Here is a 14,548-nt window from a genome sequence, read left to right as displayed (position 1 = left end):
TTTCCACCTTGGCACAGGCTTCACCTCATTAAGGGGGTGTTCATAACTCCTCAAGCCTCCAGACGATGTGAAGAAGCATCCTTTGGAAAACAACAGAAACAGATAAATCAGCAACCTAGTAGTCATGCTCATGATGTAATATCAAACAAATAGACTATAGTATTAGTATCTGGAAGTTCATTCTAATAATTACACAAAATCAAAACAAGTCCTACTTTTTTGAACTTTTTTTAACAATGTGGTAGATAAATGACAGCACTTGATAAATGGGAAAATGAGTTAATTAGAATACCATCAATTGTTGAAATATTTTGCAAAAATAGGGACTTCAGCATGCTGAATTTGAATACTTATCACTTCATTCACATCATATCCTATTTTTTGTTTCAATCCAATGGATGATACGATTGAAAAACACTTGTAAGAAATGGGCATTAGCATTTTACACATAATGATCCAACACATACAAAATCAACACTATAAATAATGCAGTCATCAACACCAAGCATAAGAAGAGAAAGTCTTAGTCCCAAAACTTTGGAATTGGGTATGCATCCTCAAGAGACTAATTGGAATGAACCACATGTACACAAGCAACGATGATATTTTAACGATATATGTCATAGTTGGTCCTTCAAATTTTTTCCAATCTTTCTTAAGTTATAAAAATACATAATTGAATGGCATATAGCATGCATTTTGTTTCAAGTTGCATTTAGAAGAATGCCACGGTTTAAAATTAGCGTACCTAGTCTGCGACACCACCACTTGTCGGTACCTCATTCCGCTTAGGGCATGTTCTTCGGTTATGCCCCTTTTGGTCACACAACCCGCATTGCACCTTCCTCCCCCCCTCCTTCCACGGTGTGGTTCTCGGCCGTCTCCCACTCTCGTCCATCTCATTCCTGATTTGTGTTGAGACAGGGCGGCCTTTCTCTCGAATCAATCGGGGGTTAGGGAGGACCCTTCGAGTTTCTTCAGGATCCGGCCATGATAATCTATCTTTCAACGCAGGGAAAATGGGAGCATAGCTCCGAAACAGTGCATCCACGCTATAGCATGGGTCAATGTATTGCTCTGCATCATGTCGATACCTAATACAAACTGCAATGACATGTGAACATGGTATCTTGTACAACTTCCATTTTTGACATGTGCAACTTCTTTGCAACAAATTAACTCCATGTGTGTGATCCCCATGTCCAGCACTCTCTGGATTATGCGGTGTATCTACTTGATATGATTGTTGTTGCGCGCTCAATCTTGTCACCCTATGACGCTCCACCTTCGCCTTATTTCTCATGAAGATATGCAAGGCATATTTAGTCCATTTTTGTCCCGAATTTGACTGTGCTATGCTCTTATTGCGACGATCATCGAAGTAAGAATTCAATTTGAACCATGTGTATTTCACCATTGCCGTAATGGGCAAGCTACGAGCACCCTTTAGAAAACCATTGAAGCACTCAGAGACGTTTGTCGTCATTGCCCCATAACGATAACCCTTGTCAAAACTTAGAGCCCATTTCTCTTTGGGCACATCCTTTAGATATTGGTGCGCATCCCGGTTGACATTCTCAATTAACTCGAAGGTGGTATTGAACTTTCGCTCCTGGGTAGCACTTGCTGCCCTTCATACTAGATTCTTTAAAGTTTCATTGTTCCATCTAGTGTTGACGTTACTACATAGATGACGAAGGCAGTAACGATGTTCTGTCATGAGAGGCCGCAGGGAAAAGTCTCGATTATTGTCTCTAAAAATAGCTTGTATCCCAAGGTGTCTGTCAGATATGACACACAGGTGTCTCCGGTCAGTAACATACGTTCTTATACAAGCCAAGAACCAACCCCAAGTCTCTGTGCTCTCGCTCTCGACAACGGCGAAGGCTACTGGATAAATTTTATTATTAGCATCTGTCGCCATTGCAATCATCAATTTCCCTTTATATTTTCCATAGAGGTGGGTTGCATCAATGCAAATCACAGGCCTACACTTCTTGAACCCAACAATACATGGACGAAATGCCCAAAATACGGACTTGAATGTACAGGTTCCCTGTTCATAATTATCGTCCACTATTAACTTATACTCTGTACCCGGACTTGCGTCCTTCAGTCCTGCCAAAAAACGCGGCAACTCCGCATAAGGAATATATGAAGCCGTATGATAAGGAATTGTCAGTTTTCTTTGTAATTACTTTCATGATTCACACTTAAGGAAAGATGATATGCTCATATGAAAATTATATGCTCAGGTGCATAAAAATTGTAAATTGTCATTGTAACTACACAGAAACTAATCATTACTTGAATAAGAAATTGAGAATTCAATTCAGTAAAAAAGAAATCAACCCTAACAATTTAACACGACAAAATTTTGAAGAAAAAAAAAAATTCTAAGAAGAAGGCCATTGTAAAATTCAACTCTAGTTTGTAAGCTCTTTGCACCACCAATGGCTTCCGTACGAACAATTACAGTATACTTACAAGAATATTCAAATGATATTCGAATTTATTTAGTGACAATTGAAATGCTATTGGATTTTGCTGTATTACTTTTAAAAATCTTGTTGAAAAGTAGTTCAGGAAAGTAGACCTACTCCATTTTCCCACATTATAAAACATTATACTTTGGGGTTTCTTTCCTTCTTTTTCCTCCTCTTGTTTGTATAAAAATAAAAAATAAAAGAAGAAGAAAGAAAGAAATTAAGAAAGAAAAGGAAAAAAGAAAACCATTTTGTTTTATTTCTTTTACGTCTCTATAATCCTGTCAGCCTCAATTGTTCCTTCATTTACAAACTTGGGCTAGGGGTGTATTATTCTTCTTTACAATAACTCACACTCTGGAATATACGTAAAAGATTGAGAAATCTTAGATACTTCAAAAATTCGTGGAACAAGCTACCTGAATTGGGGAGACTGAAAAAGTACAAGAAATTGCTTGTTTATGGTCATGAGTTCATTAAAACCATCTTTTTACATTTTTGCTAGCCCTGAGCTTCATCACAAGTTCCTCACGCTGAGCGATTTCCTCAGCGTATCTGAGGCTCATGTGGAGGTATCGCTGGCGAATGTCTACTAACTCTGCCTCTAGTGATGATTTTGTGCGTCCATTACTTTCTTTTGCCACTATGTCATCTTCTGCTATTGATTTTTTAGGAGTGTGCATGGTTGTTTCGGCTTTTAGACAACCTGCAGCAAAGATGCAGAAAATTCTGTTGAGAATGAAAAGTAGAACTAAAAAAATTAAGTAGAGTTTTGCATGCTTACGGCATATGCTAGTTTCCTGTAAGAAAATAAATTACAGTTCTTTTATTTGCTATTTATTGTTGAGTAATAAGAGTAAAAATCAGACTCCTAGAATATGATGATTGTGGTTAAGAAGTTTGTTTTTGATCACTATTTCAGAAAAAGTCAAGGAATCAACATTAAAAGCTTTGATCAATGTACATTATTTGTGTAAGTGTGGTAGGCTGAAGTCAGTAAGAATCATTTTTTTGTAGTTTTGTAATCCATATATAGACCAAAAAGATACTATCAGTTTTGGGAATCTCGTCTTCTCATATTCTCATTCTGCAAAATTAATTAGAATTAATGAGAAGAATCTAATTGCATCCAAGGAACTAAAAATGGAAAGCCCTTTCTGTTTCCATCTTTGCTTGTTTTTAAATGAAGATTTCCTTCACAAAGCACGAGAAGCATATACAGATGATACCATACCAAGCAATAAAATATGCACATTTATGTGTTTTGAAGGTATAAGATCCTAATTTTATAGATACCTGTCAAGCTCAGCTTTATATTTTAAATTTGCTTCCATAGCCTTGGCAAGTTCATGCTCAAGCAACTGAATCTTTGAAGCAGGATCGACTCCAACAGCAAGAGGACTTTCATCAAGAATCTCATTGCCACTACCATCCTTTAAGAATTAAACAACAGCGTAATATGTTGTGAAAAAAAGTTTAAGATGAGATCATCCATACTAAAGGATTCCTTTGCAATTCAATATTCTCATGCAGATATAACAAGAGATATATGCATGATCAAAGAGATGAGAAAATGTTCTTTTGGTGACAATCAGCAGATTTTCCACCATCCGTTTAGCCCTATCTAAATAAGTTGAGTCTAATGTACAATAGCTATGGGGCAATATTTGAATAAACCAAATATTCGGATACCCTACCTCTCTTTGATATTGGTTGCTACAAAGCTTCTGATGATCTTTTGCAAGTTCTTGTACTTGAGCAGTCTTCAATGATTGCTTATTTTTATTATCACGTTGCTGACTTGTGTTTTTCACCACTTCATTCTTCTAAACCAATGTACAAGTAAAAAGGCTATTTAGTTAGTGTTGACACTGAATATTACCATGCAATTGCAGAACAAATGAAACTGACCTTTGAGGGCTTCATATCTTCATGGATAGGAGTAACTTTAGCATGGGTTTTAGACAAACTAGGAACCTTCATAGTGCTGGACTCCCTCTGGTTCTGCTTCCCGTCCTTCATCAGCTTTAATTCTTCTTCAAGGGCTTGAACCTTTGTTACACACTGATCTTTAAAATAGTTTCCTCATTTCGAATCCTATCTTTCTGTGTATTTCCACCTATTCATTTTAATATTCTAATTTTAGCATGAATATGTTACTTCTTCCCAGTCTAACTTTCAATACCACAACGCATACTGAGTCTAATAGCAGTCTAATAAAAATTTTCCTTCAACTTCATAAGTATTCTATGATCACACAATACTCTTTATGTGCTTCTCCGCTATGATAGGAATGATAATATACCTATGTTATATAATGGCCTTCGTTAGCTTCATATGAAGTTATGACAAAGTGGACCAAATCTAAAAACTTTGAAGAAGGTTTAAAATTAGAACAGGATGTTGCTTTCATAATAAAGACATAAAATATCTCTCCCAAAAGGGGGAAAAAGAATCAGATAGGTATAAGAAGAAGGTCCTAATTTTTTTTCTAATGATGTGTAACGTGGCAAAGTCTAAACAAACACCAAGAAACAAATAGCATACAATTGTACAACTCACTTGTAAAATTGTCCCATGATTGCACTTTTTCAATCTTAGTGAAACTGGAACAGGAGCAGGTGAACTCATATAGCCTGTCATATTGACTGTAGCCTCTCCAAGGATGCCAGATCTAGCTGAACCCTACAGTAAGAAAGTCATCCAAAATTATTTAGATAACCAGAATGTTTAAACAGATGGAGCTAATGACTACAAGTCTATAACACACACATTCTAATAGATAAACTGAAATAAAAAAGAAGTACAAGAAGCACAATCAAAATTTATTTAGAGGCTGGAAAATTGGCAAAGAGAGAATGTCATGAATCATATCTCATTTAGCAGGAAAGAAAAAAGGAAGATGAAAAAAGGTTAATGACCAAAAGAAAGAGTATGTGGTAGAAACAACAATACCATGGAGACAACAAGCTTGAAGAAACAATCATGTAGCTCCTTTGAAGAGTCATCCTGAAAAAAACATATAGTTTCTGAAATAGAATCCGTCCACTGACAACTTCCATTATGTACAAGTGCTTTGCTTGACTTCGCAATTGTTTTCCCAGTTTCAATAGAGATAATAGATACAACCAACTTGTCCCAGCCTTTTGGTACCTTTTACCAAAAAAAAAAAATTAGTACTATGTAAGTACTGAACAAAAAATCCTTCCAAAACTTGTAACTGCTCAACTGAACCTGAAAATTCCCCCCCGTCTAATTTGATATGGCAGTAGCTGACCTTTACAATAAAGGGTTCCTCATAATTTTCAAAGGTGAAAAATTTGATAAATATACAAATACATAGTAAAAATTCCAGCCCTTGGCAGGTGAGATTTGAAAGGTTTGGGTCGCCAAATCCACTCTACATTGGACCTAAATCTAAACAATGTTAATAATTCCACTTCGTAGACCCTTTCTAGAGGCTGAACACACAATTAATAATAAAATTCACAGTTATAATTGCATCTACATTCGCTACGCCCAACTTCAACAAAAAGTTTCCTTGTATTGCATTTCTAAACATCCCACATTCATCTCTACAATTAGCAAATACCCATTAATAGAAACATCCCATAACAACTGATTGTTGCCACAATGCTTACTAAAGCATGCACAATGCTTATCAACCACTACCTTGAAATCATCTATATAAGAATGCCTATAACATTCCAGTCTATATCTTGTAATCCATGTGGATTGCATAATAGTGGCTCATCATATAAAATATATACAAGAAGATCCTATACATGACAAAAAGATCCTATACCATTACAAACCCAAAGTAGCACAAATTCTGCCCTTGACTCATTCTCGTTTTCTTCTCCTCACCGGTTCCTTCACTGGTCTCACCTTGCCTGAAAAGAACACAACACAAGCAAATATTAATATGCAAATGATTTAACTATAAAGCGATGTATATGTAATCGGTATCGAATCAAACTATAGTACCATGTCCAGTCCCATAGTCAGGAGGATGTGTCCGTGTGCGTTGCAGCCTTCGTGGCCGATCCTCGATGTGCGAAGGCTCTGCTGGGGGGGTGGGTATCTGTGTCTGGATAAACTTGGTATGCACAAACTCAGGGGGGACAGCAACAGGGGTAGGTCGCCCAGGAGTGGGCATGAACCTCATCTCATCTCTATCATCTAAAACTGCGGGGGCAGGGCCGGCAGTCAGTGGGGGAGACGTACGGGTGGTGGGCAACAGAGATGTACTAGGGGGTGTGGGTGGGCAAGTACCATCGCTCCTCATGGATGGGGACCCAAATGTGTCTCTATGGGCAAACGTATGGGATGGACCCGCATCATCGTGTGCCATGGAGCCTACGTCATAAGCAGTGTCGTCCCACATCTCATCTGTTGTCTGACTTGCTTCCTCCATGGTGTGGTCATGCACGGGTGTGTGGCGCCGAGTAGATGTGGGAACGGGTGTGTGACGCCGACTAGATGTGGGCACGGGTGTGTGACGCGAACCAGATGTAGGACGCTGAGCAGATGTGGGATGTCGACTAGATGTGGGCACGGGTGTGTGACGCTGACCAGATGTGGGAGGCTGACTAGATGTATGACGCTGGCTAGATTGACATCCTCCACGCCCTTGACGTCCACTTGCTTGCCGACCACGTCGTACAGCTGGTTCACTTGTGTTGCCCACGTTACGTGCATGGTCCAAGGATAACCGACCGATCTCTTCAACAGCTTGCAAGGCATTAATACAGTCGGTGTAGATCTCAGACCCTGGTTCGCACTTCGTTATAATGTGCAACTGTGATTCAACCTGTCAGAAATATACAAGAGTAATGTTAGTAGGTTTAACTAAACTATGCGAACCAAAGTACATTTATAACGAAACAGTCTTTGTAAATTTACCAAAGTGTCCCAGTACGAAGTCTCTTTTGTAATATGGCGAATAGTGCGGGGACGAAACCAAACCAAATACTCGTCATTGTAGTTCATCTCCCCGTGAAAGGCCGGTGCATCGGCAATTCTGGCGTGCGCAGCCCATTTAGCAATATGCGGGGCATGTATTTGGGCCCAATCTTTTTCGTGCTTGCCCTGGAGGGTGATCTTGTGCAGTTCAATTGAAGTATCAACATTTTCTGGTATGCCTTGCTTCATCCCAAACTGTCGAAGAACACGTTCGGGATGATGGCCTTCAACCACCCAAAAATGTATCAGCGGCACAATAGACCTCCATATACGTTGGCCTGCCGTACAATATGCGGGTAGAGAACGCAAATAATTTCTGTACGGCTCCCAAACAATCTGCAATGATTCAACAGATGCAAACAACCATATTAACAATATAATTAGAAAAAATATGTAACGAATATGAACAATACATGTAACTCTGAAATTAAGAATGTTTTTTTTTTTTTTGATAAGTAAGAAAGATATATAATTAAGAATGTTTATTCACTCCAAAGTGAATTGTAAGTACAAAAACTACATGCTAAAGCGGTTCCCACTTGTAAGACACGATACCTGATTTGGCCGCAGTAAAGTAAGCGACACACGATAGGCACGTAGGACGTGCATCGAATGTTCAGTTGTTATCTTAGCCCCTTTCCATCTAGCAAACAACACAGACATAACCTTCATATTAGTTACTTACATAATTCCCATGCGAACAAAGTTAATGAGGAAAAGGAAAATCAGTACATATGCTAAGATGCTACATACCTGACAGCAAGTGGACCTGGAGGCAATGCCTGGTGTGGATGCCTCATCACAGGACATATGTGGGGAAACCTCGCCCACGCCCACAACTGCACCAATAGTAGTGCACCCCCAATCTGCTTAGCTGTCTTCTCTGATGCCTTACAGAGGTGTCTATAGAGCCAACTTAGTGCTGCACTACCCCAACTATACTTCTTTCCGTTGCTGATTGGATCGAAATATTGCAAATACCTAACTGAGATCCGTTCTCCAAACTTATCCATAAATAGCGTACCACCTAACAACTCCAATATGTAAAAACGAGCATACTTCTGCACAAGCGCCTCAGGGGCATCAACCGGGAGAGGGTCGCGAAATTGATCCTCAAGCCATTTGGCTTTTATGCTCGCCCCTTCCAGCACTCCAGTGTTCTTTCTGTTGTTTCTAAGTTCTCTATTTGGCGGTATACGCCCTAGCAATCTTCTGCAGACGTCACGCCAACTGCCCGTCGAGGGTATAGATTCCACCAACGGCAAGCCATCTACAGGTACCCCCATTATAACCTCCATATCTTGTAGTGTGATGGTCATCTCACCGTGGGGCAAGTGAAATGAGTGCGTCTCCGGCCGCCATCTCTCCACCAACGCTGTGATCAATGCGTGGTCAATGTCCATATGTGGGACCCGAAGCAGCCCATCTAACCCCGCATCAGTGATATAAGCGAGAATTCGTGGATCTAACCCATCTACCCCTCCTTCAAGCAGACCTTTGTCTCGGTGACGACAAGTCAATACACCTGGCACTTCCTGCAAATAGAGCAGCGTAGTATTAATAATAATTACAATACCACATAATAAGTACGCTTCAAAGTTAAATTCCGCCCATCTTTCGACTACATATATTGAACAAGTGCATACCTCGCCTTCCAAATGAGCATCCAAAAGCAAACTTGAACGATGCTTATCCTGCCTCGTGCACAAAGTCTGTATAGCTCCATGTGGGTCCATATCTGGCATTTGGAAACAACATCAAGACAGTCTTATTTATTTATTTTTAATTATAAACAAATTTGTCTGAAAATTGCAACATTATTCTTCTAATACAGTCTTTCACTGATTTAATAAATTATTTTAGAAAAGTTAGTTATCAAAGCATGTGTTTCGACAATTGATTCATTTAACAAATTAACATTTCTTTTGATAAATTAACATAGTATCAAAGCATGTGTTTCTACAATTGAAACTTATCTCTACACTACTAAAATAAATTATAAATAACATAAAAACGTGTTAAAATAATAATTAAATTCACTATTTTTTAACATGAGACAGAACTTTTTATCGTGCAATGTGTGCATGTGCGTGAGTGCGTGAAAAGATTTGTGCAGCTCATGGGTCCGGGATACAATTATAATTTTCCGAGTAACATTGGAAAGATATACATTTGGACCACAATACCAAGTTCCCGTTCACATTGGCAATCAGTATTCTCAAAACCATAGCAGTTTCCTTAAAGAATAAGAGATTGCAGTCATTAATAAATTTTAATTGATTTAATTAGTACAAAATCTTGAAATAAATTTTGATGTTGTCACTTTTCGCCATTTGGGTTATTTACATACCAATCACACCCAAAAAATGCCAAAAATGTAAGCACATCATGGGTAGTTCAATTTTCTTCTCAAATATAGAGTTTTAATGGCTTATTGACTTGAATAAAATGAATTACAAAAAAAAATTGAGTATGCGATTGTGTGGTGCAATAACATTCTTCACAATACAAATTGCATAAATTCTCTTTTTAATAAATCTAAAATATTCAAATAAACTTGCATATTCACATTTGCATTAACCTAGTATGCTGAAAAAATTATTGGAGACAAAAGCCACTGCCATTCTTGAACAGAAAGAAGCAGCAGAAAGAATGAAAGAAAACAAAATCAAACATAAAATGAAGAAACAATAAAATTCCAGCAATTATGAAATAATAGCACCACAAGTATGGACTGAGGTGTGAGCCTTGTCTTCCTTAACTATATTTAGCAGAAAGAATAACATCTTCCATGATATGCGTATTGAACAATGTTGGAAAGATCAATACATGGGGAGGGAAACTACAAAGTACAAATCATGGAGTATCATACAAGAGCAAAACGATCACAAATGTTGCTTCTTATTTTTATAAGTGCAAATTCAACCAACAAGTTACAAGCTTTCCTCTTCACATGGTTAACTTGCTGCTTTAGACTTGAAAAGAATGAGACTTGAGAGTATTAACTCTAAAGTTTTAAGGATTATTAGAAGTTCACCGTTGTATAAAGAAGAGAATAACAGATTTCCATATGTTAGTTTGAAAAAGAAAGAAAAACCTATGAGATTCTTCCAACTTGAAATTTGAGCTCTAGTTGTATATATTGTCTGGCTGTGAGTCTATGACATCAAATGGTGGACTAAGATCTCAACAGAAGGGGAACAAAAACAAAGACAAAAACAAACTAAGTACATGCATGTATGACTTTAATACTATGTTAATTGTTTGAGTATCTATTTCTAATTTAAGAACAAAACTATACCTTAAGGTAATCCTAAAAGGTAGAGTCACAAAAAGAGAGAGATTAAAATAAAAAATAAAATCATATGTTAAAAGATGATATGTTGAAGTGACAAAATTTGGTAATATCACCTCAAGCAGAACTTTTAATTTGATGTTAGGGGATGACCAAAGCAATACACCAATTTATGCCAGTAATCCTTGTACTAAATGACATTTTCTTTTCCTTTAAGCAGAGGATGGTGGATAAATTAAGAAGAGTTATGAATGTACCTAATGTGAGAGGAAAAAAGAAAAAAGAAAAGAAAAAGGAAAGCAATGCCCTATGCCTAGTAATCAGGAAAAGGGAGGACAAAGTAGGGGAATGCATGAGATACATAGTTATGAAACTCACTTGAGGAATAGTAAGTGAAAAGTTATATACTTCAAAAGTTTTTTGATGAAGTTATACCAAAAGAGTTTGAGTTAGTTCAATAACCTAGAGGATAAAGGCCTAGAGAATAATTTGAGGTACATAATTTTGGAACTCACTTACAGAATAATAAGTGAATAGTTATTTGGTTGAAAAAGGTTTTAGACAAATAAAGTTATACAAAAAAGATTTGAGTTAGGTTAATAGGCTAATGGGTTGATGATATTCTATCTCCTATATGAATTTTGTGTCCGAGGTTTGATCGCCCACAATTTTAGACTAATCTAGAAAAAAAAAAAAGGAAAACTTTGAATTAGTTTCAAAATTAAGTAAGATTGAAGGAAAAAATGTTGATGCTTTTAACTGTAACAATACGTATTGAAAAATATATTTTCCATTTGCTAAGAAGAATAAATTTTGAGGTCTTAAGTGTCTAGCATAATTGCTGTATGGTATAGAATTGATGAATAGAATGAATGGTACCGCAGTTGGAATTGATAGGTGGGTAAAAAGGCTAGTGAAAAGGAAAACGAATGGTTAGCCTTTAACATGAGTGAATGATAGTAAGGTCGATTATCAAAAAAAAAAAAAAAAGAATGATAGTAAGGTCACCTACAATGCCGACTGCACAAAGCACAGGAGCACACAGCCAAAAGAAAGATGATGGTTTAAAAAAAAAATATTACAAATTGATATTTTTTAAAATAGTACAACCTCATTTTGTGATATGGCTTTCTAAAGAGTTACAAATAAAAATTGAAGCCATATGGTTTTTCCACTTTGAGACACCAATTTGCTAATGATGATAAGCTCATAACTACATTGATGCTGATCGCTATCTGCTATTGAGACTTCTTTATTAATTTCATAAAACAGTATTCATGATAGTTACATGTTTTTAGACCATCAATTTATGGACAGCCAATTTGGATTTTCTTGAAAACCAGTTCTATTAATGCAGAGAAAAAAAAAATATTATTTACTAGGAATAAGGAATATATATATATATATATATAGTAGCTCATATGGTTATATGCAACATCATTATATGTGATCTGTTTCAACTTTCAAGTTTAATGCAAAAAAGTGAAACATTAGAAGTGCGACAATGAATTCTATTTGTGTGTAAGAGTTTAGAGGCTATATATCTTAAAACACTGCCACATGAATTTGTTCTATATATAGGTGTTACTTTAATAAGCCTATATTAGGTTATAATAAATATTTCGAAACTATTGCTAAATATCTCCTATCTCCTATAGTTTCACACTTTGAAACATGGCATAAGATTACACAGATAATTCCTAATTTCCTATTAATCACTAAATAGTACGATATGCTGCCTGTATGGTGTATATATGTGTATCATGAAGATCCCTTTTTATTTCCTTAATCTTTGCATTTAGAAAAAAAATACTAATTACTTGTGGAGAAAACAGTAAAATATATTTCATGTCCATTCAATTAGTTCACATTTGTCAAAAGATTTTTTTTTTTTTTTTAAACACTATTTTTTTTTCCATCTATTTGTTTTGCATTTATCAGTAATATTTTGACTTTCATTCCATTCTAACCAGAATATTCCGTTCTGGTACATAAATAGGTACACTATATACCTAATATTTTTGTCTTTGTCAAAAGTCAGAAGCCTAAATTGGCCATTTGGACAAAATTTTGGCATGAAATGAGATCTAACTTTGTGGATTAGAGTTTGAGGTTTGGAAACACCTCATTTAAGAGGACCTTTGTTGTAATGCAAGTAACAATGAAAGACAAAGACTAGAATGACTACAATTTCTAAGAAACTAAGTACCGATATCTAAGTTATTTCCAATGCAATGGATTTGAAGTAATCTAATTCGAAATAAATTGGCTTGAAGTGAAATATAAGTAAACAAACTAATTCAAACTAATTCAATTCAAAGTAAACTACATAAACCATATACTAGTCATCATTCTAAAACCAAACTAATTGAAAGCAAGCACAGCAACTAGATACAAGAAACTAACTTAATTAAACTTGATCACAAAGTTCACAGAAAGCACTTACAAACATAAATTCTTCACTACTCCTAAGAACTACAATATCTCCTACAAAACTAAGTACAAATGATCTCAACAAATTTTTTAGTGTATTCGCGGTGTTATTTTCTGTAGAATATGCCTCTATTAATACTTAAGATTTTAGCGGTTATTATCATTTATCAATTTATGCCTTCCATGTGTTTCCTTGCTAATTGTTAATGACACTTTCCAAATTTTCAACTATTCTCAGTAAACTTCTTACAACTTCTTTGAGGCAATTATTCCAAAGTTAACTGCATCAATGCCATGTGTCGCTTTTGCAGATGTGTGTTTCAAAAATTGCTCAAGGCCCTTAACTACGTTGAGGGAATTGCTCCACCCTGCCCTCAACTATTCGAGTATTACTATGCCTAGCATTAGTCCTAGTTTTCAATTATTTTTACTGGGGGCACCACATCACCTACACCTTTTCAGTTGTACGTTTCTTACTGTGCCTCTATTTCATCCCACTTCAGAATTATTTTAACCCCAACAGAAACCATTACAAACAACATTTAACTCCATGGCAATTGTCATTTAAGCCCAAGAAGAGAAACACGTGAAATGAACAATTGTCAGTCTCTCACCTAACTGCCAAGGGCCTCAAGTACAAATAGAGGACTCGTTTTCAAGAAAAAGAAACCTAACAAACTTGCTTATACATAATGCAATGATCATTCTCTTTCTTAAGAGTCTTGAAAGCTGATTATAGAGATGTTTTGATGGGATTCAAGGCTGCTAAGATGGGTTTCTTCAACACTTGACTGGTGGCATTGATGGAGGTTGGTGGCAATAATTGTGGATGGATGGGTATGGATTCAATGGGTATAGAGAGAAAATTTAAATAAATAAAAATACAAACCAAAAAAATAGTAATTTACTAGGAAAAAAAAATATAATATAATTTTTATGTGCTCAAAACAGCATAGTTTACAGGATGTGGTTTAATACTGTACATCAAAACTACATTGTTTTCAGCTTAGTAGGAATTTAACAACGGCCCCAACAACGGGTATTGACAAAGGGACGCATATCAAAGCGTATTATACTTTTCGGATCCAAAATCTAAATGTTTAAACTTTAAGCTTTAGAGACAAAACAAAATGACCACGTACTTTAAGAAACAAAGTGCAATTTAATCAAATATAAACATTCCTCATCTCTCTATAACATTTGAGACAAGTAAAGAATATTTCCATTCCTTCCATCGCATATAATCAGCCCTACCAGGAAATTAGAATGGGGCAGAACCATGTCAAATTTTGTTAATTTGCAACAAACTCCTAAAGTATTATTCTCACTGTTTCGGTATCACTCATAGCTTTTTATGAGACAGCATGAA

The 14,548-nt window shown here is 36.2% G+C and overlaps 2 protein-coding genes and 2 long non-coding RNA genes across 4 annotated transcripts; all 4 read right to left on the bottom strand.

Moving 5' to 3' along the window:
• Nucleotides 1–748: 748 nt before the first annotated feature.
• Nucleotides 749–1,924, bottom strand: LOC115965006. The gene is made up of 2 exons (XM_031084220.1): nt 1,824–1,924; nt 749–1,631 (listed from the first exon to the last, which is right to left on the bottom strand). Exons 1-2 carry the CDS (start codon nt 1,922–1,924, stop codon nt 749–751), a joined length of 984 nt encoding a protein of 327 aa, XP_030940080.1.
• A 1,150-nt stretch (nt 1,925–3,074) lies between these two features.
• Nucleotides 3,075–4,237, bottom strand: LOC115966067. Its single transcript, XR_004086300.1, has 3 exons — nt 4,184–4,237; nt 3,783–3,919; nt 3,075–3,192 (listed from the first exon to the last, which is right to left on the bottom strand). It is a non-coding gene; the product is annotated as an uncharacterized LOC115966067 (long non-coding RNA).
• Nucleotides 4,238–4,705: 468 nt separating this feature from the next.
• LOC115966069 lies at nt 4,706–5,471 on the bottom strand. The gene is made up of 3 exons (XR_004086302.1): nt 5,442–5,471; nt 5,049–5,171; nt 4,706–4,791 (listed from the first exon to the last, which is right to left on the bottom strand). It is a non-coding gene; the product is annotated as an uncharacterized LOC115966069 (long non-coding RNA).
• Nucleotides 5,472–6,770: 1,299 nt separating this feature from the next.
• On the bottom strand, nt 6,771–9,187 carry LOC115965005 (serine/threonine-protein phosphatase 7 long form homolog). The gene is made up of 6 exons (XM_031084219.1): nt 9,098–9,187; nt 8,205–8,986; nt 8,007–8,094; nt 7,392–7,787; nt 7,153–7,299; nt 6,771–6,845 (listed from the first exon to the last, which is right to left on the bottom strand). The coding sequence occupies exons 1-6, from the start codon at nt 9,185–9,187 to the stop codon at nt 6,771–6,773; spliced, it is 1,578 nt and encodes a 525-aa protein (XP_030940079.1).
• Between the last annotated feature and the right edge of the window lie 5,361 nt (nt 9,188–14,548).

Source organism: Quercus lobata, chromosome 10, assembly GCF_001633185.2.
Source record: "Quercus lobata isolate SW786 chromosome 10, ValleyOak3.0 Primary Assembly, whole genome shotgun sequence".
Lineage (NCBI taxonomy): Eukaryota > Viridiplantae > Streptophyta > Magnoliopsida > Fagales > Fagaceae > Quercus > Quercus lobata.
The sequence above is the reverse complement of the archived record's forward strand: the minus strand, read 5'-3'. Positions and strand labels throughout refer to the sequence as shown.

Excerpts from the sequence above, each read along its gene's own strand:
- LOC115965005 (XM_031084219.1), bottom strand. The coding sequence starts at position 9,187 with ATGGACCCACATGGAGCTATACAGACTTTGTGCACGAGGCAGGATAAG. Across the intron at positions 8,987-9,097 it reads ATGCTCATTTGGAAGGCGAG|GAAGTGCCAGGTGTATTGAC; the intron begins GTATGCACTTGT and ends CTCTATTTGCAG. Across the intron at positions 6,846-7,152 it reads GCAACACAAGTGAACCAGCT|GCTCCATGGCACACGATGAT; the intron begins GTACGACGTGGT and ends CTTATGACGTAG.
- LOC115965006 (XM_031084220.1), bottom strand. The coding sequence starts at position 1,924 with ATGGCGACAGATGCTAATAATAAAATTTATCCAGTAGCCTTCGCCGTT. Across the intron at positions 1,632-1,823 it reads TTCTTGGCTTGTATAAGAAC|GGCAGCAAGTGCTACCCAGG; the intron begins GTATGTTACTGA and ends TCTAGTATGAAG.